The sequence below is a fragment of the Homarus americanus genome, unplaced genomic scaffold, assembly GCF_018991925.1.
Source record: "Homarus americanus isolate GMGI-L3 unplaced genomic scaffold, GMGI_Hamer_2.0 scaffold32929, whole genome shotgun sequence".
NCBI lineage: Eukaryota > Metazoa > Arthropoda > Malacostraca > Decapoda > Nephropidae > Homarus > Homarus americanus.
Window position 1 is genome coordinate 19,834,627 of NW_024737097.1, and position 27,609 is coordinate 19,862,235.

At 37.4% G+C, this 27,609-nt stretch overlaps 2 protein-coding genes across 8 annotated transcripts in view; one reads left to right on the top strand and one right to left on the bottom strand.

The window, feature by feature from the left end:
* Positions 1-16,753, top strand: part of LOC121873292 (alanine--glyoxylate aminotransferase 2, mitochondrial-like) — a 46,996-nt gene extending 30,243 nt beyond the window's left edge. For all 3 annotated transcript variants that reach the window (XM_042376759.1, XM_042376760.1, XM_042376758.1), the window contains exons 5-11: positions 3,843-4,031; positions 4,529-4,726; positions 9,408-9,500; positions 11,505-11,726; positions 12,496-12,572; positions 13,248-13,419; positions 16,622-16,753. In XM_042376759.1, the coding sequence (XP_042232693.1) occupies positions 3,843-4,031; positions 4,529-4,726; positions 9,408-9,500; positions 11,505-11,726; positions 12,496-12,572; positions 13,248-13,419; positions 16,622-16,723 (1,053 nt within the window). In that variant the 3' untranslated portion in view covers positions 16,724-16,753. The remainder of the gene's footprint in view (positions 1-3,842; positions 4,032-4,528; positions 4,727-9,407; positions 9,501-11,504; positions 11,727-12,495; positions 12,573-13,247; positions 13,420-16,621) is intronic.
* Positions 445-27,024, bottom strand: LOC121873293 (RNA-binding region-containing protein 3-like). 5 transcript variants are annotated; one of them, XM_042376762.1, is made up of 8 exons: positions 26,763-27,023; positions 25,393-25,545; positions 24,658-24,783; positions 22,903-23,037; positions 21,992-22,725; positions 20,872-21,025; positions 19,438-19,607; positions 445-2,249 (listed from the first exon to the last, which is right to left on the bottom strand). In XM_042376762.1, exons 2-7 carry the CDS (start codon positions 25,524-25,526, stop codon positions 19,448-19,450), a joined length of 1,443 nt encoding a protein of 480 aa, XP_042232696.1. In that variant the 5' UTR covers positions 25,527-25,545; positions 26,763-27,023; the 3' UTR covers positions 445-2,249; positions 19,438-19,447. The 5 variants fall into 5 exon arrangements, with proteins under 5 accessions (XP_042232696.1, XP_042232698.1, XP_042232695.1 ...); XM_042376764.1 differs by lacking the exon at positions 445-2,249 and having other exon boundaries at positions 19,401-19,607; positions 26,745-27,024; XM_042376761.1 differs by lacking the exon at positions 445-2,249 and having other exon boundaries at positions 19,401-19,607; positions 26,763-27,022.
* Between the last annotated feature and the right edge of the window lie 585 nt (positions 27,025-27,609).

The following is a 27,609-nucleotide window of genomic DNA, read 5'->3' on the forward strand; positions in this document are numbered from 1 at the left end:
ATATCTAATACCTTAAGTAATTGCTTCGTAGTAGATGTTCCATCATGGCATCTCTTACGATGCTCTCTAGTACTTTGCACACTATGCTGGTCAGGCATTTGCAGAACAGGATCTTAAGGGGCTCCGCAAGCTCGTTAAACAGTTCTCTTAACACTCTGGGATGTGCCACATCTGGGTCAAAACTCTTGTGAATGATTAGCTTTGACAGTTAATTTCTTATACGTAACCTCGTCTGAGAACACAATGTGGGTCAGCTCTGTGTCAAACCGTATTTTCTCAAACGCAGGAAAATTGTTCGCATCATCTCGTGAACACAGAGGAAAAAAAAATTTCAGCGCCTCCACCTTATCCTGGTCAAAATCTGCATAACTACCATCTTCAAGCCTCAGGTCTGATATGCCTACTCACACTTTTAATTTTTACTTTGTGTAGCGGTAAATAGCCTTGGGTTTGACTTGACTTCACTCGCAATCTGCCTCTGGAACTCTTTTTCAGCCCTTCTACACTCTGACTTTGCTTGGTTCCTGGATCTGGCATACATCTTCCTGTCCTGCTCATTTTTTGTTCTAACCCAACTTTCGATATCCTGAGTTTTCTTCTTAACTTTGTCGACCGCCGCATGGTTCATGTGTAGCGGTCTCATTCCTGGAGGCACTGGGATTGGTCTCAGATATATATTTATCAATCGAATGGATTAATTTCCTTACTCTGATATTCAGCGAAGTGTCTGCATTCTTATCCCTCAGTAAGTCAGACTGGCTTATACTCCTCATCTCCTCCCTCATCCCATTGTAATTTCTTTTGTAATATTTGAACCTGGACCTGGTTTTGTCATGAATCAAGTGACTTATTAAATCTGAAGAACAACATTATGTGGTGACTGGTGCCAACTGGGACCAGGTGCACCAGACCGGCCATCATACCCTCCTCGTTAGTTATGATGAGTACCAGCGGCTTGGGTGTTTGCTCCCCTCTGTACTGAGTCGGATCTTTAACATGTTGGAATAGAAAATTGTTTCTCAGAATTTCTATGAAAAGAGTGGCTGGACTATTTAGGTCGTTTGGTGTGGATTCTTTTCTCCAGTCGATGTCGCCATAATTAAATTCCCCCCATGATAAAGAGGTGGCTAGGGTTCTGCGCTGTTACATCGTCAATTAAGGTTTTTAAGTTTGTATGCTTTAATACGCTACAGTTTGGGGATCTGTAGATACATCCAACAGTTTAATTTTACACCACTTTGATTCTTTGAAAGCATCATCTCCCCGCACCCTCATCTGGCTGGCTCTAATATCTTGCCTAGCATAGATAACCACACCTGTCTAGCAAGTTTCTTGGGAAGGGTTCATAGATGAGTCATATCCATCTACCGTACATTGAACTCTGTTACGACCCTTTGGCCTCATAGGGTTTAACAATCACAAATTCACCATAGGTCCAGGAATAGATCCCACCAAATTATCACCTCATTACTATGGGGTATGTTAAAATTCACGAAGATGATTTAATTAAAAATATTATATTAACAAACAAACATTAGAACAACAATAATACGATAAGATGTTTGGAAGTTGCTGAGTAAGACTGAAGGTCCAACATCATCACACAATATCAATATCAATCAACACAAATCACAATAGTCAAATGCCAACTCCCAAAACAAAAGAGAGAGAATATATTACTTAACTGAAAGACAGCTGTGCCTAGACTGACTACCGACTACCAGCTGGTCACCGATGTCACCTTTTACCGCCAAATTATGACGTAACATATCCTGATTGGCTAAGACAAAACTATATTTAAATTACCCTACTGACATTAATTCCACATATTTAACCCATGTACAAACCTAATGTAACAAAACAATACAATAAAACATAATACAATGTAATAAACAAAGTTAATACTTAAATATGGGCACAGTTGGTGTTGGCGAGTAGTGAGCGAAGCAGCCCAAGACACCCACACACCATCCGAAACAACGAATTTTATACAAAGAACAGAAACTAACTGCGGACACTCGTAAGAAACTCACATTCCTCTGGTTCGATTCTACTGTTTTTGTACAACAGTTCTACAACATCTACTATACTGGGTTGATATACCCTCAGTACTGATACAAACTCCGCTCTCTTGTCGAGGAATGTGTCAGTATTAGTTTATTACATGACTTTCAAGCCGGAAATTGTCCTCTGTAATGTCTCTGGTCTTGGTATTGTCTCCAGCCCTCCTCCATTCTCTGCAGTTGCCTCTAAATAATAATAATAATAATTAACGGTTTATTGAAAAAATTCTGCAGCCCGAAGGCTGAAAATATACATTGGACATAAATGACTTATTACATACATTGGTGGTTTAACAAAAGCCTTCATTAGAGAAAGGTAAAGGAACATACAGTGAACATACAGATTAATGTGGGTGTTGAACAGCAAACTCGTAGTGTAGTAACTCCCTCCCAGATGGTGTTATGAGGGGCCTCACGTGGTGTAGTAATTCCCTCACAGATGGTGTTATGAGGGACCTCACGTGGTATAGTAATTACCTCACAGATGGTGTTATGAGGGACCTCACATGGTGTAGTAATTACCTCACAGATGGTGTTATGAGGGGCCTCACGTGGTGTAGCAACTACCTCACAGATGGTGTTATGAGGGGCATCACGTGGTGTAGTAATTCCCTCACAGATGGTGTTATGAGGGGCCTGACGTGGTGTAGTAATTCCCTCACAGATGGTGTTATGAGGGACCTCAAGTGGTGTAGTAATTCCCTCACAGATGGTGTGATGAGGGACTTGATGTGGTGTAGTAATTCCCTCACATATGGTGTTATGAGGGACATGTGGTGTAGTAATTCCCTCACAGATGGTGTTATATGAGTGAGGTTTGGTCTTAGGCCTTCCTATCACAGACGGATTAACACATCGCTGGTTGTTGTTGGTGTCTCACGGGCCGTTATCACTGGGTACCTGGGATCTCACTGTGTGAAGGTTAACTTGTGTACGACTGTTACTGTTGAGTTGTTCTCACTGACTTAAGGACTGTTCACCACTGTTCACCTCAGTTTAACACTGGTTCCATTCCTTTCCTAAATGAAATTGTAACTTCTGGCGAGAACTTGTTGATATTCTGGTGGGGAGGAGGGTTCAGGGGAGGGGGTTGGTATGGACCAACTTAACAGTTGACCTGGCTACTCCGAGAGGAGCGCCAGGTACGTCTTGACCCTTCGGTGGCCACTTGTAATTTGTGGTCAGAGATGACATTGTTTACATGGCACTCATCTCTTCCTGGGTGGGAGGTAGAGCGGATGGCGGGTGTCCCGTTGTCCCCTGGTTCTGTGCTGGCGTTCTTGCTCCCACTACACACCCCTTGTATATAACCCAAGTACATCCATCCCAGCTCCTCATTGACTCCTCCTTCCTCTGCTTCATGGACTCCAGGAGTTTTTTGTGCTGTCCCCTCTGCACTACCGTGTGATCTGGGTTTTTGAATATACCCCAAAATGTATCGCTCTTTGCTAAGTTTTTTGCATGCCGAATAACTTCCCATTTCTTATCCTCACCCACTAGAGTGACCCTGAAGGGGTAGGGCTTGTCCTTCTGCCTTTGCAATAGCCTCCTTATGTCCTGAGAGGGAACTGATAATTTCAGAATCTCATCATTAATATTCTGAAATTTGAACTTGTTGTCTGTTTTCCTCATTTCAGCTTCCTCTGAACACACATCTTATTCAGTGTAATAATGAATAATTTTAGTCTGTTGTGAATAAAGGATAAGATATACATAGTACTGTACTATATTAACCTTAACTCTTTTTTGTCATTAATGTCTTCATCCATTGTTTTTCAGGTTGTGTACTTTGTCAACAGTGGCTCTGATGCTAATGACCTGGCGATGATGATGGCCAGACTCTACACCAAAAATTTTGATTTAGTTTCCCTTAGAAATTCTTATCATGGAGCATCTCCCTACACATCTGGGCTTACTGCCAGTAACACTTGGAAGTATAACTTTGCTAATGGTTTTGGAATTCATCATGTAAGTTAATCCTTCTTTTTTTTTTTTTTTTTTTTTTTACTGTATAGCCCTTCTGTGGGTACATAAATTGGTTTTACATATGTGTATAGGTTGTTATAGAAATATTCAACTTGCCCGATAAGTAACAGATGAATACTGAATGTTGCGAGAAAGAAGTTGGAGGTGACTAGCAAATATTAGTGGTAAATGTCACTGCAACTGTTCATTTCCATACAGTTTTCAAAATGTGTTGCTCTGGCCTGTGCTTTGTCTTATACAGTACATGGAAAATTTTGCAGAATATAAAATATCAAAGACCTGTCACTGCATGTTAAGTCACCATCAGCTGAAAATGCCACTTAGGGCTGAAAGATAATGTACTGTAGATATTGTACAGTATACTATACTGTATAGAGTTTCATTATTTATTTAGCATATTTATTGAATATATAAACTTTACATGCAAATATAAGCAGTCAATCTGCATTAATATTGTATTAACCAAACGTTGTATCCAGGCAGCAAATCCTGATCCCTATAACGGACTCTGGGGTGGCCACAGAGACTCTCCCGTGCAATCTGTTCGTGCCAGTGAGAGTGAGTTGGTAGATGGAGTATGTTCTTCAGCAGAGAAATATGTACGCCAACTGGAAGAAATTTGTATGTATTCTATCCCCAAAAAGAAGCTTGCAGGTTTCTTTGCAGAATCTATTCAGGTAAGACTGAGTTGCATCCTTGGGAATTATTTTACCATTAAAATGATGATATACAGTGGGGTATGCTATAATGAACGGATCCTACTACGAATATTCCTATAACGAACGGTTTTACCTATAAAATTGAGAATGCTATAACGAACGAAACTCCTACAACGAACATTATTTAAAATTTTTATTTTTTTTATTTTTTTACTAATTTATTGTTTTTTTATTACAAGTATTAATGATATTCTTTATTTCAGGGGTTTAGATGCATATTTATGCACTTTTTTACAATTTTTACAATTTTATTTTATATTTTTCAGTGTTAAGTGGTTGTATTTGGGGGCCTGGAACGGATTAATCCTATAACGAACGAATGCTATAACGAACAAGGTTCTAGAACCAATTAGATTCGTTATAGCACACCCCACTGTACTAACTGCAAAGCCAATGGTGTGTAATTTGTTGCTGATGCTTGGAAAATAACATTCGTCTTAAAACTTCCTTGTACAGTAATTTCAAAATATCTGGCTAATTGAACTGTATGTGTTTCTGATAACCTTCTATGTGTTGGTGAGAAACTTAAGGCTTTTATTGTCATGAGATACGATATATATACAGTTGGTCCTCATATTACGCGGTCCCGCATTCCGCGTTTCACCGTTAACGCGGTGCCTTGCCAGAACCTAACATTCTTACATTCCGTGGTCGCGAACGCCATTACGCGGAGAGTGTCCGGCGCGACGCTATTCTTAGATTTTCCCCACGCGCCACCCGCCCGCCTGCCTGCCTGCCTCTCCCTCCTCCTCCCTCCGCTTGGGCAAGCGGCGCGGTAAGGTTGCGCAGTGTGTGTCTTTGTTGCGTTATCACTGACGTCATATGACGTATCAGACCTGTGATTGGCCATGCATCCCTACCCTCCTCTGCTGCTAGCTGTAATTGGCTTAAAGTATTATGACGTGTCCACCCGGGGGAGGGAGGGAGGGAGGAAAGACGACGCTTGACCTAGCCGCGGCAGTTTCATCCCTCAAGGCCACTCCGTGTAAACGCGCATCCATTGTTCCGTAAAATGGCTTCCGCCGGACCACCACCCCCAGAGAAAAACCTTTCCTTACCTGGGGAAGCCCTGACAACTGTAAGTGACAGTGATGATGATTCACCTAGTAATGGTGATTCACCTGAGGGCCAGTAATCTGCCCTCTGCCTCGGAACCAGCCTCCATCCCCGTATGCCGACCCATCTCTTCTACTACCGTAAGTGTTACACAAAATTTTTAGTTTTCTAACCTAACCTTTATTTTTCCTATGTTAACCTTTATCTTTCCTAACCTAACCTCTTCTATATTACTTGTTTTTTCATACCATCATAAAGTTAAGATAAAATTTTTACTACAACATAGTTGTGTGTCGTCAAAAAGTGGAGTTTGGGGATCGGCCTGGACTCCATTTCAATTAATCCCATATGTTATGTTGTTCACTTTACGCGTTCCTCACTTTCCGCGGGACCCTCCGGGTTACATTAACCGCGTAATATGAGGACCAACTGTATATTTTTTTTTATAATATCTCAAGTCAAATTGAAGGTGTTTTTAAGATTTAAATTTGTCTATTTTACTGTATGTAGTTATGAAAGTTGTAAAGTTAATAAGATGAAAGAAAAGATTAATTTTCATAACCAGAATGAAGAATTGATCCTAATATCTTATATTCTAAAGGAGCCTGTAGCTATGGGAGTCTTAAAACAGCATACAATACTTTATACATGTAGTGTATCTTGTTTGGCATGTCTAAGTCATTGACCACACCTGTATATGGCAGAAGTTTAATTGGTTAATCTGTTTTGGACAATTTGATAGCCTTGTCCTCTCCATCACCTCGAGAGAGATATTGGTTTAAGCTGACTAACCATGAGATCAAGGGATATGGGAGGGTATTTCTGGACCAAATCTACATTTCTAGATTCTAATACAGCTCTCATAATTCAAAGCCAGCTAGACAAGGAGGAGGAGGTGTTGTCCAAGGCTCCAAGGAATAGACTGAGAAGACCTGTATTACTTATAGATATAGGTCAGGGAGGATACTTTAGACTGTGTTTCTCCTTGCCATACAGATACTGTATTTGGTGTCATCCAGGGACCTCTGGGAGAAGTCAGAGATATTCCCAGAGTTGTGAACCACTAAGAAATGGAACAATTGAAAAACAAAAATACAAAATACAAATAAACAAGTGAAACCTAATCTAACTTGGACCTAAACATAAATGGAGAAACTAAGAATCTCCAGAAAATCCAGACTTAAAACTTATGAATCAGAGGAAGGGACAGAGAACAATCTCTACCCATTTTCTGACACAGAACAGAGGAAAGTATTGTAAAAGGTTTTAAACAAAGTCAAAACAGGAGAGAGAATTAATTTCTGCTTGGCCAGAAGGGGGCCACTAATCATGTAATACCATGAAACATGTATAGCTTCTTTATTACAATAACACAAGTAGTCAGGAAAAGGGAGCAGAAAATTTGATCTACTCCCAAAAATCTTCAACTGAATGTACACTTACCCCAAGACAACACATTAAAAATTCCAACTGCTGTATTGATTTTGCTAAAAATGAGAATAATAACTCGGCTGCAAACTGAACGTATCTTATTTAATTTTCTATACAGTATTACCCTGCTTTACGCGTTTTTTTTTTATGCGCTTCCACGTTTACGCGGTACCCTGCCAGACCCGGAATGCTCACTTTACGCGGTGCATGTACTCTTTTACGCGGAGAGCGACGCGGGCAGGGTGCGCACAAGGTCACCCAGTCATCAAAACATTACCGAGTTCTTCACCCGCCACCCACCACAGCCGGCCCAAGTCGGTGATAGTGATAGTGAGGATATGGACTTATATGGACTTTGAGGGGTTTGACAAAGAGGCCCTGCAAGCCTCTGTGGTGGATAGTGATACAAGTGATACAGGTGAGGGCCAATAATCTTCCCTCTGCCTCGGAACCAACCCCCCATCCCCGTGTGCCCAGCCATCTTTTCTACTAATGTAAGTGTTAAAAAACCTAATATTATTGATATTTCTCTTAATTATTAATTGTGTGTGCATACCATCATAAAATTAAGAAGTTATTTTTACTACAACGTAGGTATTGTGTCTGAAAAAGTGGAGTTTGATGGTCGGCTCGGTCTCTATTTCAATTAATCCCATATATTATGTTGCTCACTTTGCGCGTTTCTCGCTTTACGCGGGCCTCCGTGGGTTCAATTGACCGTGTAAAGCGAGGGTTCATTGTATATAAAAAAAAAAGACCTGGACAACCTTTCTATTAAGATAGACAACTCAGGTATTGTCCTTAAAAAGCAAAATACTCCCATGACTGGACTCCACTCCATTTTGAGGATGACTAGTGGAACTAAAAGTTCCATAAAGTTAACGTGAAGGCTTTGATGTGTTGAATACAATGTCCCCTTCATTTTAGTTCCATTAGATATATGAAAGTGTGTGGAAGCATTTGAAGATAATCAAGCCATGTTCCTCCACCACCTGAAGACAGAGTACAGTAAAGCCTTTTTGAAAATGGAACTTTATACCTAAACTTAGCTTTCATAAGTGATTAAGCCAAATTACAACCAACCCCAGGAAGAGACCCTAGCTTCATGACAGGGGCTATAAAAACCACCATGCTAACAGCACTATCCCACTGCCAACAAGAACTGAACCTTTCTGAAAGAAATGAAGGAACTTTATGATAAAACAAATGAACCTTCTCAGAGAAGACTTTTCTGATACTAACTAGGGCAGAGGTCGGGGAACAGGGGTAAATTACCCCAAATGGGGTAAATCTAAAAAATTTTGGGGTAATGCATGCGGTATGAGAGACACTTCCATCAGAGCCTCAGTTAACTCGAGTTTACTCCGGATTGTTTTTGGCTTGTTTTTGTTTACTGTACTAGCCCCTCCCCCCCCCCCCAGAATTTTTTTTTAAATCTAACCAATATCATGGGCATTTTGAAGCCATATCCCCTGGATATTAGGAAATATTCCGAGGTCAATAGTAATTACTTTTTACTATACAAAAACCGCCCGAGTACAACACTGCAATAAAGAAAAAGTATTGGAATTTTCTGATGAAAAGGGGGGTCAGGACACCCCCCTCCCTTCTGTAGCTGCAAGGGTTTAAAAGATAAGATTGATCCTGGGAATTCCATTTATGACCAGGTTCTGGATGAGATACAGTATTCAGTTTACCTCCTTCCTCCTAATGTAAGCTGTGAAGTCAGCAGGAACTGAATCATACTGGTTTGGCCTTGTAGGTCATAATTTGACTGAGAGCAGTGGCAGATGTGTGTAGTATTACAAGTGATGTAATTATCACACCATATTAGCCTTTGACCCTGAGTGGTAACGCTCTTTCAAAGCTCCCCTTTAGGGTTATTACTTACTGAGAAGGGATAATCAATGGATTAAGGGCATCTGGGGGTAACCCAGCATATGTAGCAGGATATTAAATGAGTAACCAAGCCCAAACTTGTCATAAAATGGGATTTCCAGTATGTATCCATTATTTCTCGGTCATTGTTAAATCATTAAATTGTTATTTTTACCATTTCATCAAATCATAATTTATATAACAATACATTAGCCATGTTGACTGTTGGTTTCTTATTTCTGAAATATAATTATGAAATTTTATGGATCCTAAGGGAGTTGGAGGAACTGTGCAGTTTCCCTTAGGCTACTTGAAGAAAGCCTTTGAACTGGTGCGCTCCAATGGAGGAGTATGCATTTCTGATGAGGTAAGAATTGAAAGCTCACAGTCATTGATCTAAATAAAAGTATAGAAACAGTATGTGAGAAAATAAAATTTCTCTTGTAAATACTATATTGATACTTGATTTACATTTGGTAACTTGAAATTCAGTAAACAAATTCTGTGTACCCATAGGCTAAACCATAAATCCTTTTATTTCAGTTTGTTTAAATGTGTATCACTTTTGGAGCCAAGACTACTTTATCCCATGTATTTAAGGTTTTACTAGCTTCCATCCTTTAAAACTAAATTAGTGGTTGGTAGGTTTTTATATTTTCTGCTAATATCACTCACAGTTAAAGAGAAACAGGTTTGTCTGTATTTCTTCCCACATCTTAAAGAGTTTTTCTTGTTTCTCTCCAGTGTGTTGTAATGGACTGGTCCTTAACCAGTGACGTATGAACAATCTTTACTGTAGCCCATTATAAACTTTTTTTTCTTATACCTGTACAGTACTTCTGGCAAGGAAAAATACTTTGAGTTTCCCACCTTATTCTAGAATATTCATGAACAGACACTATAGATAATTTATGGACATTCATGGTGGATCAGCATTGCTTTGCATACTTGTAGAAAGCTTATGAATGAGCAGAGATAAATTCTAAAATAGGAACCTTGAATCTTAGGATTATATAATAACGGGAAGTATGTGAAAGTTTGCTGGAGGTAAAAAGGTTGCAGTGGAGATTAAATGAAGTTGGAAAAGTTCAAATTGCTTTAGTGGCATTGAATATTGCTCTATAAATATTCAGATGGTGAAAAGAATGAAGGAGGTGTAAGCATTCTTGTAAAAGAGGTATTAGACAGTTCTGTAAAGGTATATTAGTCAGTGTCAGATCGGGTTCTGTTTGGCAAGTTTAATGTTAAATCCAAGGACTTGACAATATTTCAGGTTTATGCCTCAACAAATGATAGTGAGGATGAAGTTTTAGATTTTTTTTAAAGATTTAAAGAAGACAAAAGAAGCTATGAAGTTCATTGAATATTTAGTTATAAAGGGTAGTTTTAATGCAGAGGTTGGGAAGGGAAAAAACACCAGAAGTAGGTCCACATGGATTGGGTATTAAAGATGAAATGGGAAAATGGTTAATTCACTTTTGTTAAGAAAACAAGATGTTTTCATTATCCAACAGCATGGATATCACCTGAGCATAATGAAAATGGTGTCAGGAATCAAATGTTTTACATGTGAAGAAAGATTCAGGAGCTCCGTAGCCTTTGTAGGACCCAGGTTCCAATTTCATTCTTCCATTCCATCCTCTGCCTTCCCACCCTCAATTGTAACCATGAATACCTTTACCCTCATTCATTCATCCCTAATTATATGGCCAAAGTTTTTAATTTTCCTTATTCTATCAATTTCAAGTATTTTTCTTTTTGCTGTTGCCAATAAGTACAGTACATTACTTATTTCTACAACTTGTCTTTAGCTTCCTATTGATGTCTGCTGAAAATATCCACAATTCTAAATTGTACTCTCTGTATACTGTACAGTATTGCATTTCAAGAGCTTTTTTTTTTTCAAAGTAAATTTATTACTTAATGATACAGTATGTATACTATGACTCACTTCCCTTTAAATATGTTAAATAATGTATTGAAATTATATTAAAAGATTATTTATATCAGAATATTGAGACCTCTACCAGTAAGTATTTTTGGATGATAGTTACATAAAACCTTGGTCGCCTCTTGTGTTTGAGGCTGGCTGGCCCTAAGGCCAGTTAGGCCTGAATTTAATTAAGTCTAAAATGTAGAAGATAATTAATACCTTTAACACAAGTCTTAAGATTTTTTTTGCCTTGAAAGTAATAATGTAACTGAACAGCATGTCTATAAAAAAAATCAGTGATAACCACAATTTTACACAAAATATAAATACTGTACTGGTAGATCAGCTTGTAAAAAAATTAATTGTTTAGTATTAAGGTTCTTCACATAGACAACACAGATATAACAATGATCTCACAGTTTTAGTGCCATGTTTCAGGTACAAACTGGATTTGGTCGTACAGGAGAGCATTTCTGGGGATTTGAGGGACATGACGTAATACCTGATATTGTGACCATGGCTAAAGGCATTGGTAATGGTTTCCCACTTGCTGCTGTTGTTACAACACCTGATATTGCCAAAACCATGACAGGAGCCTTACATTTCAACACCTTTGGTGGTAACCCAATTTCCTCAGCAGTTGGTCTATCTGTTCTAGAGGTAAGAGATAACACTTGTCTCCTTTTAATGAGAATCATGGTACAGTAACCAGTTATAAAAAGTTTTCCAGACTAGGAAAAAAAAAGTACAATAAACCTCACTGAAGAATGAGGTTACAAACAGTGGGGCCATGTTCTCTTCAAAACTGTTTTGTATCAAACTTAACTTTTAAGAAAAATAAGGATGCTTTCTTTGACCCCATAAACTTTTGCATACTCCAAAGAATATTGTTTAACAAAGGAAGAAAGGTTTTTAAATCTAAAAAATGATCACCTTATACTTCTACAACCACAAAAACAGTCAGCCCCTCCAAAACCCTTTAGCATGATTGATGACACACACACACACACACACACAAAAAAAAAACAAAAAAAAACAATGAAGCACAGTGAAGCTAAAGTTAAAACATCCATCAAATTTTGAATGAATGTGATATCCTTTTTAATCCAAAATTATCATCAGTGTTCTTTTCCAATCATAGACCTAAAGTAACCAGAAGCCAACTGTATCTAGAAATTGTCAGATGGGGGATTTCACATCTCAAGGGCATAATGGACTTTCATCTCTATATAGTTCATTAGATAGAGGTTTTCACATCTAACAGACCATTGATATAACAGACTTTCTTCTCCATATAGTCTGTTAAATAGAGGTTTCACTGAATGTCACTATATTGAGAAGTAAAAAGAAATATAGATTCAAGTTATAATATCTGGTGCATTTAATGTTTATAATCATGTTATAAGTTACTAATACTGTATTGTTGCAGGTAATAGAGGAAGAAAAGATACAACAGAACTCCTTAGAGGTGGGGACATATTTCCTGCAAAAGTTGGCTAAACTTCGGTAATTATTCACCTCACGATTACTTGCGTTGTTGTCTTTAGACGCTTAAGAGGAAAAGGTCTGCTTTAAGATATGTGCAATTCCAAAAATTTTACTAACATTACCAGTACAGTAAAAATACAAAAACTTAATTTGAGTGGAATGGCATAAGATACACTCTCATATATCATTGTAACTCAAGCCTGTAACAGTAATATGGGATATACTGTAGAATGAAAGCAATTCAGATCAGTTTTCTAAGATGTAGTGTGTATATGGTGTTCACAGAATTATAAGGGAGGAGAGGGAGGAGGTGAAGACAATGAATGGAACAGGTGATAAATGAAAATAAATGAATGACATAGTATACACTAATACAGAGCAAAAAATAAATAAAAATTACCAGTAAACAGGCAGAGAGTAAAATCATGCACTTGAGTAAGACGAGAGGGAATAAAGTTTGAGAAATGTCAAAAGTATACAGGTGGTAAGACAGAATAAGGAAATATGACTGACAGGTTCTCAATGGAGAGATCTATGAATATGTAAGAAATTTGTCCCAATTAAAAAATATACCTGTATATATACTAAGTACTGTTAGTGACAAAATTTATCAGTGAAAATTATATCCTGTTGAAGGAATCCATGAGTGTGTGTGTGATAAGAAATAATTAGTAAAATTCTTTCCAAATGCAGGGAAGACTATACAATAGTGGGCGATGTACGAGGAAAGGGCCTAATGATCGGCATAGAAATGGTACAAGATAAGACTAACCAAACGCCCCTCAATCCACAAACGATGATGGACATATGGGATGCTTGTAGAGATCTTGGTGTCATCCTAGGGAGAGGCGGCCTTTATGGAACTGTAAGTACTGTATTGTATGGTATTTTATTTTATTTTTTTTCATTTTGTGCGTTGGTGATACTAATGACGTAACAGCCACATGGCTAGGGTCACACAGTGCTGCAGTGCCTGCCTCCTGTCCTATGTGTGGCTGGTTTGATCCTGGGACATCTCACCCAATACATTGAACTTTACAGTCGGGGAGGTGAAGGAGTTCAGTGTGGTGCTGGTCAAGCTGCCTCCTAATGAACTGCACTGCACTTTGTTCCAACTCAGGAAATTTTTTACTTTCTTACATTTAGGAAATTTTGAATTTCTTACATTTTCTGCTTTTAAATTCCTTTGTTTGAATCAGTTTTACCTACATCCAGGTATTACAATATTTTTACTTTCTGGTTTAATTTTTTAACTTTATAATTTCCACCATTTTCAGTTTATTATCTATTCATTCAGTTGGTCCATTCTTTGGTATGCACATACAGGTTATGTTCTTTATTATGACCTTCACTGCCCAGTGTTAGGACAGGAGGAAACCGGAGTACAGTACTTGGAGAAAAACTACGATGTTTGGTAGGGTCACACTGGCTAAAATCCTTCTCACATCCACCCTGAGGATTGAATCCATGACGTAGTAATGAGAGTTAACTGGTTACTTCTGTGGCACCAACTTTCTTCTCCTTTTGAGTAGACAATGCTGGAGATGATAAGGCATCCATTGATTGTTTTATGGATGTCATAGGTAACACAGGTGCAGTTTTAGTCAGAAAAAGCTGAAGAATTTACAAGTTAGAGACTGAGTCACTGTATGTTTAAGGAATTTTTCTTGAATGTCCATATTATTCTGAGCATGGATCTGGTGACTCATGTACTGTCTTTAAGTCATATTAGCTGACCCCTTCTGTGACTGGGCTGTACTTCAAAATTCCATCAAGAAGAGAAACAGAATATCTGGTTTAACCTAGCCTTTATGAATAGAGTAGCTCAAATGAACCTGTTGCTCAGAGGTGAGTGAAAGCTCCTGTATGATACATGCACTATAAGACCCAAGAAGCATTTAACTGAAGGTCCCAGGTTCAACATCAATTTCCAGCTCAACAACATCTCTTGGGATGAATGAAGAGTCTAAAGTTACCCAACTCCAATATGCATTGTAAAATGTAATTTCATGATAAATCCTCCCTCATTTACAAATAATGTGGAACATCAAGCAACGAATGTACGAGGTCTGTCCAAAAAGAAACCAAACTTTTTAAAAAACAAATTTATTGCTTTACTTACAACTTAATCAGACTTGTTTCCTTCAAAGTACTCCCCTCCACTGTTGGTACACCACTCCCAACTTTTTTCCACTTCTGGAATGCGTTTTGAGGGATGGTGAGCAGGTCTCGTAGCGAATTTTCTTCTACTATCGTCTGAAATCGGCAGCCTTTCAGGGTGGATTTCAACCTTTGGAACAAAAAAAAAGTCCACAGGGGCCAAATCCAGAGAGTAGGGCGGCTGGGGGACGCTAGTCGTCTCGTGCTTCGCCAAAAAGTCACGGATAAGGAGCGACGCGTGAGCAGGTGCATTGTCATGGTGCAGCATCCAGGTCTTGTTTGTCCACACCTCAGGCCTCTTCCTTTGCACTGCCTCCCTCAAATGCTTCAGGACCTCCAAGTAAAACTATTTATTGACTGTCTGACCACATGGAACAAACTCATGATGAACGACGTCCTTCCAATCAAAAAAGACAATCAACATCACCTCAACATTTGAGCGACTCTGATGTCCAGATTTGGGATCGTCTGCAGTGGATGTTCTTCCTCTTTTGAAACGCTGGTACCACACGTGACATTGCGTATGGCTTAAACAATCCTCCCCATAAACCTGTTGCAACATATGAAAAGTCTCCTTAAAAGTTTTTCCCAATTTGAAACAGAATTTCACGCAAAAATGGTGCTTTTTCAAGATCCTTCATTGTTCAACTTGCAACAATTCGCCAAAAGTGCATTGAACGCATGTTCACTCTAGCGCGTGTAGCTCAATGACTAATTGACGTGGAGTGATGCGGCTAGTGTTAGACTAAAGGTAAAGGACACCGCTACACAGCGCTCCCGTCGCGAGCAATCTGCGCCGGCTCGTTAGCATGCTATTTAAAAAGTTTGGTTTCTTTTTGGACAGACCTCGTATACATAAGCAAGTTGGAAAGACAAAGGAAACTCTGCCCCAGTTGGTGGAATTGCATAAAGGCCTTTACTTTACAGTGGAGTCGTGGTAATTAGCGAAATACAAAATCACTTTCTCAAATTCATGGTTACCTCTATTACTAGGTCTTTTTTTTTCAGTAAAATATTCATAATTTGCAGCCAAGTGCAGGCTGCCATACTGTTTATTTACATAAGAAACTATAAAAGTTGTGGAAATATTATTTCAGTGCTCTAACGTGACTTAGAAATAAAGAAAATACTGTACTGTATAACATAAAACTATAAACTAAGAAAAAATAAAAATGCAATGTGAATTCTGTGTGCGAGAGGTAGGGTGGTGGACCGAGTGGAAAATTCCCTTTCTCCCTCCGCTCATCACTGTGTTGCTTTTAACACTGCATTATGCAAATTTCACCATAATTCCCACAATATTTAGGTTCATTTGGTGGCGGGTTAGTGAACCATTATCGTAAAATAATCGATTTTCCTGAGGAAAAAAAAAATCCCTTATTCAACCCCATAAGAGTTATTGTTGTACATTATTAAATTCCCAATTCATTGTTAATATAGTGCAAACAGCTAACCAGCCAGCCTGGTGTCACCTCTCCCATCCAGTGTCATGTTACCTGTCTCCGTGTTGACATACTGTATTGGCATAACCCAGAGGATGATTATAAGAAGGGAAGGATTTGTTTATGTAATACAAAACTACTATACCTGTACTATACTTTTTTGTACAATATCTATGCATTAATATATTTTTTTATGTATTATGGATTATATACTGTAATACATTGTACGATATTTAGTGTTTATTAATGCAGTTTTGGAACAGTTTGTACATATTTTTTGGCCTCCGGTACCTAATTATTTCCATTTAAATAAATTAAACTATAATTCACGATGTCTTCTGGTATCTACCCCACAAATTATCACAATAACACTGTACTTCATATATCTACATTGATCATTTGCACTTTTAAGAAAACTCTAAATTTTCATAAAATTTGTACAACTAATTTTTTTCTTCATTTCAGGTCTTTAGGATCAAACCTCCAATGTGTATTACACATGCAGATGTAGACTTCACTATAGCAGTATTGCAGCATGTATTGGATGAAACCACCAAGACGCTATAAATCTAACCCTTAATTGAACACACACACACACATGCATCTGCCTTTTATATTCATAATTTTTTTTTTTTTTGCAGGCATTAGCCCACTCAGGCACAAGGTCATTTTATGATCCACATCAACGCCTGGGGGGCAAAAATATAATAAAATAATAATAAAATTAATAACATTTAATATAAATTATAATAATAATAGTACAGTACTGTAATAATAAAGAGCCATAAATAAATACAAATATTAAAAAGTATATCAATACTGTAGTGAGAAATGATATACGGGGTATGTATGTTGTGTTGTCAATAGTGTGAGAAACAAGTGAGACCCTGCAATTGTGTGTAAATGAGGCAGAAAGTCAGATCAGCAACCTGGGACCTGGTCACAATTTTCGTGATGCCATGTGGCAGCAGGGTCTACCATTAGACATCACATTATGCTTCCAATATTTTCCCAGGCGGTAGCACCTCCCTGTTTGGTAGCTGCTTACTACCTACTAAAGGTTATTTTCTTTATATTGTACTTGTATTTGTAGTAGTAGCCTGTTATGACTTTGGATGACTTGATGGCATTGTTATAGAGCAATAAAGGACTCTTTTTAAAAATTTTATTTTGCCTCCATCTGTAAATGTTTCCTGATTATCTATTTGTATAAATTTATTATTTATTAAATATATTTTTATACAGAAGAATTCCAAATAAGGGGTCTGGCCAAAACCATCTTAACAGCATTGTAGGCCCTGGGCAAAGCAATGTCCTGGTGCCCCTACCCACCCACCCACTCAAATTAAAACTAAAACTTTCAGTAAAATTAAACATATAATTAATTGGTACGTTGAATAACACAAACGTTTAAACATATAATTACAGTGGTCCCTCGGTTAATGAGCACAATCCGTTCCAGCATGTTGCTCGTTAACCGAAAAACTCGTTAACCGAAACCATTGTTTCAATGGGTTTTTGGGTAATTGGTTTCAGCTCACCGAAAATTGCCTAACTTCAACAAAAAATGTAGAAAAGTACACTTACTTTGAGGTGTGTATGTAGAAGGCTCCTGGATGATGATTATGATGATGATGGGAATTAGAATGGGGGTGGAGGAGAAGGGAGAAGAGAAGGCATTGGGATGGAAGAGAAGTCACCCCATGGTGCCATTTCACCCATAAAATTTTAGTTCTCTTGGTGTAATTCAAGATTATTTTCTTTAAATCAACACTGCACTGCATTATATATTGTCAATATGTAAAATAAATTTCAAAATGACCAATAATTTGCTTGCAAACACAGAAAAAAAGCATATAAGTTAAGAGTGTCTCAAGCAAGATGTTACCTCCACTGAAAAGATAGAGAGACTAGCGCCTGTTTGCCGTGTTGCCAGGCTGGATGGCGCGCATGGAACTAGTTTCCTTACCTTCAATTATGTTCAATAATTGTTAAAATGACAAAAAAAATTAATATTAAACTTTTAAAATTATTGAATAGTATAAACTTCTTGATATTTACTAAAATAGTAAGGAATTTAAGCCCGCCAAATGCAAGCAAAAACATGTTGAGGTCGGATCGTAAAAAACTCGTTAATCGAGGGATTGCTCGTTAACCGAAGTTAAGATTCTTACGGAAGGTAACTCGTTAACCGAAATCTCGTTAACCGAGGCGCTCGTTAACAGAGGGATCACTGTAATTGGTAAAGCAAGAATTAATCAACACAAATGTTGAATACAAACATTTAAACATATTGGTAGAGCAAGAATTATTCAACACAAACGTTTGCGACATGGTGAATTGTTCTGTAATGGCTTAGTAAATTTTCTATTTTTCTTCCAATGGATACAAGGTTCTTCAATTTTTTATGTTTTTAAATCTAGATTATCCTCTGAGATTCGGTGGTGGACTTCGACAGGCCCAGCAACCTCATGTACTTCATAAGGTGCCTCATCGATTTCGTCATTAATTTAGTAGTGGCGTGCTCTATTCACGGGGCCCTGGGCAACTGCCCAACGTGCCCATGCGTTAAGACAGTTCTGGGTCTGACACTGTCCACATCGCTTATAAGCCACACAGTCCAGCCTCTAAATTCCCAACCAGCAACTTCACTGTATCCATCTCTCCCTCACCTCCCGAAGCATACGAATCAGGAGATTAATCGGTGGTCAGCCAAGGTGTGAACTCAGTGCCTACCTTCATACACATTAGCATGGACAGATTTTAGGAACAGTAAGAAAATATACTTCTTAAGTTATTTATCCTTGCTAATGTGTTCGAGGGTAAGTGTTAACTTTATATCTTGGCTGACCACCAATTAATTGCTGGTTTGTGTGTTTCTGGAGGTGAGGAGGGGATGGACCCAATGAAGTTGCCAGTTAGGAATTTCAAGGTCAAGAACAAACCTGATGACCTAAATTAGTATGTCTAGTGAAATATTATGTAGTGTTGTAAAGCAATGTGGATATCATAAGATTTCCAGTGTATACTACAGTACATATGAGCAGGTATGTATGGATATGTTTACTTGGCAATCTAGTCCTTTCCTGTGTATACTATTTTTTTGTTTTGCAGTTCTGATAATCAAGTTATAATTTGCATATAGGTGTACAAGTATTGAAGGCTAAGAGTATAAATTTAGCTTACTGATATTTGCATAAGTTCATATTTAATTGTTGTTATATAAATAAGAAACCAGAAGAAATATTGATAAAATACTTTAATCAGAATGTTTTCCTTACTGTTTTTAAACTAAGTTGTCTTGACTTTCCCAAACTGTACAACCATTGGCTTATCATTAAGAATAAAGCCATTAGTATCCTCCAAGGCTTCACTGGCTTGTTTTACCGATGGGAATGCTACAAAGGCTTGTCCCTTCATGCGTCCTTCTTTCATGAGACGTATAGAGAACCTGTAAAATAATTTGACATGTAATTTTCTGCATCGCATAAATCCTTCATTCAGATCCGACAACCTGCACCTGACATGTGTCTCTACAATGTTATGACCTCACAGATGATAAGAGACCAAAAAGAAGGAAATCTACATCGGCGTCAATATTTGACAGACAAGACTAAATTCTGCCAATCTCCAGAACAAAAGAAGATTCCAGTACCTTCCAAAAATCTCTGTACTGTATGTGTATACTGTACATGTACTCAGGATTTTGGGGGTTTTTACCATTGTAAGCTGAAATGATAAATTCAACTGATGTCTGGGCTGGTTTAAATTGCTTCTGGAAAAAAAATTATTAGCTACACCTCACTTAATTTTTAAAGGTCTGCACTATATTCATTTGAACTCTCAGAAGTGATGTATATTGTCCTTACTGTGCTTATTATAATTCCCATGGTGTTTATAGCAAATGCCATAATTTAGGATCAACCATCATTGGGCAAAAAACCACACATCATGTAGACTGAACCTAACTTGTGTGATAACATCTAATAATGCAGTACTTTGCTAATTAAACCTGATGTATCACAAAGTGGCAAGGCACTGAGATTTTGTATCAAGTAAGCACCCAAGAAAGAACTAGTCTGGTGCATCTGCTTTGATTGGCAACCAGCTATGAATTGAATTTCAAGATAGCAGAGTGACCTTGAAATTAAAGTGGCTAGTACCCTAAGCACTAAAAGTAAAGATTCATCAGAAATGGATTAAAAAAAAACCTTCTACCTCACGAGGGCAACTGTTACACCTCATCTCCCCATTTAGGCAATGAATTTAATGGAGAGAGGAGGGTGACTGGTATTCCCAAAATGAGTTAACAAATCAACCCTGAATACCCTCCAGTACAGTACTGCAGGAACCACCTAGCTGAAGGGTGTACAGTATGCTAAATATCTTGCATACTAATTTTCACATCAGATACAGTACAGAACAGAATAACAAAAATAATCTATTTGGTCAGTGTTACTTTCTTTTAGTGAACATGGGCAGTTAATGTTTTGGTGAATATTTCAGAGGAATGAACATAGTACTGTACAGTATTTCTACCTACTTTTAAATCTTTAGCTCTTATATCTCTTGAAATCCTTGATATTCTACATTTAAAGGTAGAATTTTTTTTATAGAGATATTCTTTAATGTCAATACAGTACTGTATCACTTTTTGTAACCAGAATTATTTACTCGTACCAAAGCCTAACTTTAGTGATAAAAAGTGTACTTACGCACTAGCTTCTTCATCATTTTGCCAAAATATGTAACGACCATATACATATTTCAAATTTTCTTCACTGGTTGTTTTAGCTAAATTCTTGATATAAAGTTTAGTTGAGGGTTCACCGGGTTTGTAGTTTTTGAACACTGTTAGCAGAGGCCAGTCTGTGAAGGAAAAAATTTGATGAAATATAGGGGACTGATCCTGAAATTCCATTTTATAATTAACCCTAGACAGAACAATATGCAAATAAACCTACTGAAGGCTCTGGGTTTAGAAACTCTGGGAAGCCATAACCCACAATTGCCGAGGCTTAATGCAGACATCATCCCTGCAACAACACTAGCTAGCCCTTAGAAAGGTATGTGAATAAGTTGCAGTTGCCTGAAGAATAGAAACTAATAAGTAATATTTTCGTAATTGTCACACAACCCATACTAATTTGTTGAGGTTTGGATATAAAGTGGGACATAAGACCACCTCACCTTTGGTTCAGGTAGAAGAAGCCAGTGTGCACAAATCCCACTTCCATACTGCCATTGTAAACAAATTACAAGAGGGAGACTAAACATTAGCAATAAACTGTCTTCTGGTTTATTCCCAGCTATCTGCTACCCAGAAATGTAGTTCATAAATACATTCACAGAATACTGTAACATCATTTTCTGATAATGTCAGCTCTGGTTATTGAAGAAAGCAACTAAGGTGATGGATTATCAGGAACTGGGTGTCCCTACTCAACCTAAAACCTTGCAATATATTACCCTCTGACACATCCACCAGAAGAAGAAAATGGAACTCTCTAACTCACAGGACCCCTGAAAGTTACTACTAGAGTTCAACCTTAGGTGCAACAACTGGTGAGAGGTATGTTGCAGGTGTATGAGGTTTTGTGGCATTATGAGATTTTTTCTGTGGGGTTTCCTCAGTGTAATGTACTTTTTAAGACAGATTGACAATGCTCCACAATGTTATATTAGGATGGAAGAAAGACAACATGCCAACCATCATCACTCATTTTTGGCCATTTTGCACACTTACAAGGTAAGGAGAGAAAAATATTCAAGTAAAAATAGGTAGAAAAGATCATTCTACGACCATTACAAAGCTAATAAGTTTGGATATCTTACCTGCTTTATTCACCAAGTTGTCTTGTAACTCTTCTTTGGTTATATATTTTGATGACTCCCTCTCCCATTCAACTAAGTCATCTGTTGTCTTCTTAGTGTTCACAGAAGACTCTATCTTTCCAAATCCTCCTCCCGTTTGAAGAGAAATTTCCTCTAGTTTCTCTGCTTGTGGTAGAACTGTTCCCTCAAGGTTCAGCTGTAGTTTTTTTGGTCCCTGACTTTGGTTGAACTCAAATACATCCTGCACTGAGGCTGGTTCACAAGACCGGGGATGCGAGACACAACTATGCTTTAACAGTGACAGTTTAGGCTTTTTGTTAATGGCATTTTTGGGCTTGAGTTTCCTTCTAATGGGTAATGATGCTTTCTGTTGTCTATTAATAAAATCATCGACATCACTTTCCAATTCAGACTCGGTTTCTGTTGTCTCATGATGACTGGCTATTTTATTATCTTCCTCGTCATTATCACCTTCAGTGAAATTTACCTTTTCTTTATTTGCATTCTTGTCTTGTTCATTTAAATGTGATTCTACTTCACTAGTCTTTTTATAATAACCCATCAAGTTCAGAACTTTTGCATAGACTGGAGGAAGGTTCACAACAGATCCAAAAGGAGTTGGGAGATTCATCTTGTTCATAAGATGTAAGACTTGTGTATAAAACTTGGGAACAGCTACGAGTGTTTGAGCAATGTTGGCAATGACACAGGGTGATGGTGGAGGATACAAATACCTGAAATATGGTGACTTATAAAAATATCTGAAATTTGGTGACATTTCAATATCAATAATGAAATTTTACAAGATAAACACACACAGCAAAACACTATTAAACTTTTCATCAGTACGCCTGTAGGTCAGAATATGGAAAAGATATTTAATGATGTTTTAAAGTAAAAAATTGTCAAACCTTAAATTTGGAGGTATAGGATGATTGACCCCTACATTTGGTCCCACTGCACACAACTGGGCTTCAAACTCACACATTTTTTTTCTTATTTTCTCTTTCCTACTTGGCTCTTTAGTCTTAGTCTCCTCCATGGATCTAAGAAAAGAAACACAAGGTACAATACCATACATGTATACATCAAATACTTTACTCTGTATTATATTAATTATCAAATGTTCATAGCAATCATAATAGCAACTTTCTTTGTTGATCTTGCTGTTTCTTATATAAAATAATTACCTGCTACTTCTACTATAAGAAATGTACCTTCAACTGTAGAATACAAGTACTATGCTTGGTAAGTGAAGTAGTCTCCAGTAAACTCTTTTGATGGGGGATTGTCCCAGTGACGGTGAACTTGAAGAAACACATATATTCTTTGTCAAGGCTCAAATTGCATTTAATTAGTGCCGCTCTAAATAAGATTTTATTTCTATGAATTACTTCAGTATGATTTTCACTGATACTCATGATTCTGTTACCAGACAATAATTTTCCACTTCTGAACTTTGTAATGAAGAGAAAGTTAGAAACTGATGAATTTCCTAATCAGCCTTTCTGCATTGAAGTGAGTTAACCCATTAGTAATATCCTTTACAACTATCACAATTCTGCTTTACTTAATACTGTACTGTGCAATGTAAGGGAAGGCAAATGTTGACTAGTAATGATAAATTAATCATACAGTTTTGCACAGTATGTGTAAAATTTATCAGACTTTTTCTTGGGTACAGTTATCCCTCATTATATGAACGTTCAAGATACAAAAATTTACTTATACAAATTTCCATAATCATCTCTTCTTTTTTGTGTTATGGAAGCTTCCCCAGCTTACATGAATTTGGGTCCTGGCAAAAGTTAAAACTGCACCCCCCCCCCTCCCCCCCCCAGGAGTAAGCTGGAACAACCATCTTGGAGAAATATTCAGACATATTCTCGCTCACTGATCATAGCAACCCCCTTCCTCCCACAAGCCATTGTGTGTGAAGAGATTTCTCTTTATCTGTGTGTATTCGTGCCGTCCTATCACCATGGCATCCAAGCGTTCCACTGAACCTTCAGCTACCCGTACTACACTGAAGAAAATATGGAAGACTGTGACTCTTTGAGACAGCAGTAATGAGGTGCACAGCCCTCCTCATCTCACTGAGTAAGGCTCTTACTCAGCCCATCCTTCCTCACCCCCTTGTGGTTAGCCCTGACTGCCCTACCATAAGGTAATCATGGTAAGGTACCAAAGTCATACAGCATTTTTATTAATGTGTAAGGTAGTAAATTACAGTAGTTGTTGTGCTATTTATCATGAGTTTGGTAAATTTTGTTGTTGTTTGTAAACTGATTTCATGATGGGGTTTTCTTGTCATTGGGGAACCAAATCCTATTTTTCCCATGTGTTCTTATATACACTATATAAAAGTTCACATAATGAATGTTTTTGCAGGAACCTAACCCATTCATACAGCAAGGGATACCTCTCATTATAAAAAATTTGGTAAGGTGTTGCTTTATAAATAAGCATTCAGTCATACAGTATTTAGATGTAAGGGAAAAATACGAGGTCAAGATATAATGAAGGTCTGTATAATTAAATAAGGAATGTTATTATACTGCAAGACACTCAGATATCTCCATGAACTTATTCTGTTCATTAATTTTAAAGCAGAACCTTTAATCTTTACACCCTCAGGACTAATGAGTGTTATTCCTCCACCATACCTGTGGGGCTGCTCTTGGTATGGACCCACTGAAGAATCCTTGTAGATTGCCATAAGTCTTTTCCCCAATACATCCAGTTGGTGTAGCTTCTGGAGTGCATATTGGCAATCTTCCTCTCTTCTGAAACTGAAATTTTAATATGGATTTATTTTCAATGTCATCCACAAGGGAATGTTTAACGCATAACACCTCCCAGAACACACACACACACACACACACACTTTAACAGGCACCATGTACAGTATAGTGAAACGATAAACAAATTATATCATTTTTCTTAATTACTACAATAATTATAATTTTTTTTTTCATTTTCGCTCACATACAAAATGCTGTTGCTACATACTATCTACAGCCACTGGTTTGACCTAAGCTGACATACATTTCATCCTCAGTAACATTTTCACCAACTCTTAAATCAATCCCATAGTAATTGTCACATCTTTGGCATTATCATCACAAAGGGCAAATGGAATCACACAACATCTGTAATATTCTAAGAACATTTAGTAAGAACCCACAATACCTAAGATAGTTATTGATGTTGCCTCCTAATGTTGTAGTAACAGTTAATGTTTGCTTGAAATTATATTATGAACAGTACAGTATGTGTAAACCTGGATTTCAGAAAAGAAAATCAAATAACTTCAAGATGTATTCATGACATTTCACAAAAAAAAATATATATTGAGAGTCATAGTTGCATAAATTCTAATTATAAATGTACAAACCTACCTAGCAACTGAAGCTGCATTTCGACCATTAAGAACATGTTTAACGGTCACGGCTCCAAAATGTTTCAACAAATCTTCTTTGTCCTTGTTAGTAAGAGTCTTTTCAAAGGACCAAACACGTAGAGCATTTGGCATCTTGGGTGTAATCTCAAATCTGAAATGATAAATATTTATGAAAATTTCACCCCTGTCCAAATTTCTGAGAAAAGATATTACACTTTAATTGCTAAAACTGTGTCAACCTACAAATCAATCAAGATCACATAAAACTAAAATTTGGGTAATATTTTACTTGTTGCCACTAAATGAATCTTGAGAATTTTATAGTTGCAGTCAGTAGTTTTGACAATTCTAAGACACTTTTCTTCAATGGTATTTCTGGTGCAAATTACGTTTAAGCGAGATATTTAACATTTTATTATGTATGTTCGTACATGGTGGTACACACCCAAAACATCAAACGACGTAGCAGTAAACACGTAAAATATCGAATCATAGGTTAGGTTAGGGGTCTGTTTTCCCGATGGCTTTCGATATGCTTTGAACACATTTTACCTTGATTTTTATAGTAAATCTCTAGATCCTGAGATGCGGTGGGGGGCTAATCTCAGAAACTATTGATTTGCGCCAGAAATGAAGGTCAAATTCGTTCCTAACACATCAAAATCCATCGGAAAAACAGTTTCAACTTCAATTTCGTATAGTGGCTTTAAGAGAAATTTTATAAAAATTTCAATATGAAGACAACATTCAATCATGCACTGCATATTATGTAATCCTTCACCGAATGACTCTACATTTCCTGTTCAGTTTCATTACCAAGAGTGAAATGTGGTTAAGTAGGTTAGGAGTAACAGTTAACAAGGGTCCGTGTCAGCTAGCTACCTAACGAAAAGTCTATATAGTAGAAATCTCATTTTTTACCTTAATAATACCTATAAAGCAAATCAAACGAAGGAATAGCACTTTTTGCATTCAGGTTTTCCCTAGTTTTCCAATAAATAAAGACACTGCAAACTGTCCATTTCACGCTGCTGCAGTGCTTTTGTGTCACTGATGACAAGCCCTTCATCGCGACAAATGTTTCATAACCTTCCTTCCTTTCCATAAGAACCTATTTACTCAAACTTAACATAACTTAACCTAAAATAATAATACCAGTATAGTTGCATCCTAGGATAAGTAGGTTTTGTTGGCTCATCTCATTTTATCTATGATAAAGTATAATACAGTACAGTAAAAGTGAAATGAAATTATAATATTGTTTTATAAATATGAAAGAGATTGGAGTTACATGATATAAAAAAGATAAAAGGATAAAGAGATAGAAAAGATCTCTGCAGAGCAGCTCACCACAGACGACAGACTCACTTCTGTAATATTTATAACTTGCTGTACTTATCTCCTCATCTGATATACAACAAATAGAAGCTTCTGCTGGGTGGCTGCTGCTTCTTCAAATTCCAGAATCTTTGTTTATATTTTTACCTAAATATTACAACCAGAAGTGAAACTGTGAGAGAAAAATAACATAAAGGGAGATCCAGCAGAGTCGTCTAGCGGCTGAAAGTACAAATGAAGGAAAAATCTCTGCTTTGTCTTTTTTTGTAAGTGTGGGATGGATCAAGTGGTATACAGAAACCACAAAGAACCTGGAAAATTATAGGAGAATGGTTCAAGAGAATCTAAACAAGTATAGAAAGCGACAAAACAGGGCTAAGCTAACAATCAGAATTATTCACGGTTAATATTAGGAAATGGTCGACCACGGATCTTCATATTTATATTTATATAGGAGATAAAGAAAAAAAATTATTGCGTTTTCGTCGCAAATTTATCTTTTACAAGTACTGTATTGTGGTGTTACCGATTTCACACAAGATCTTAACATTATGGCAGGAGACACCGTTTAAGCGAAATGTTCCGCCAATTACCGTGAGTCTCGAGGGCCAGCTGGCTATTTGTCCCACAAATCCTCCGAGTTTTGAATTTTATAAATGGCTACTCTTCTGCATGGGTATTCTTTCTCAACTTGGCAAATCAATCATCGTGTATTTGAAAACGAAGCCGCTGCCATTGGCATTTTTAAGATTCATGGTATTCTACCAATGTCTGCGAAGTGCAACAGGCTTTCATACACAAAATATGTTAACATCCTTACTAATTTTTTCCTCCACGAGAGGAATTTTACCCTCCCTCCCGGCCCATTAATATTTGC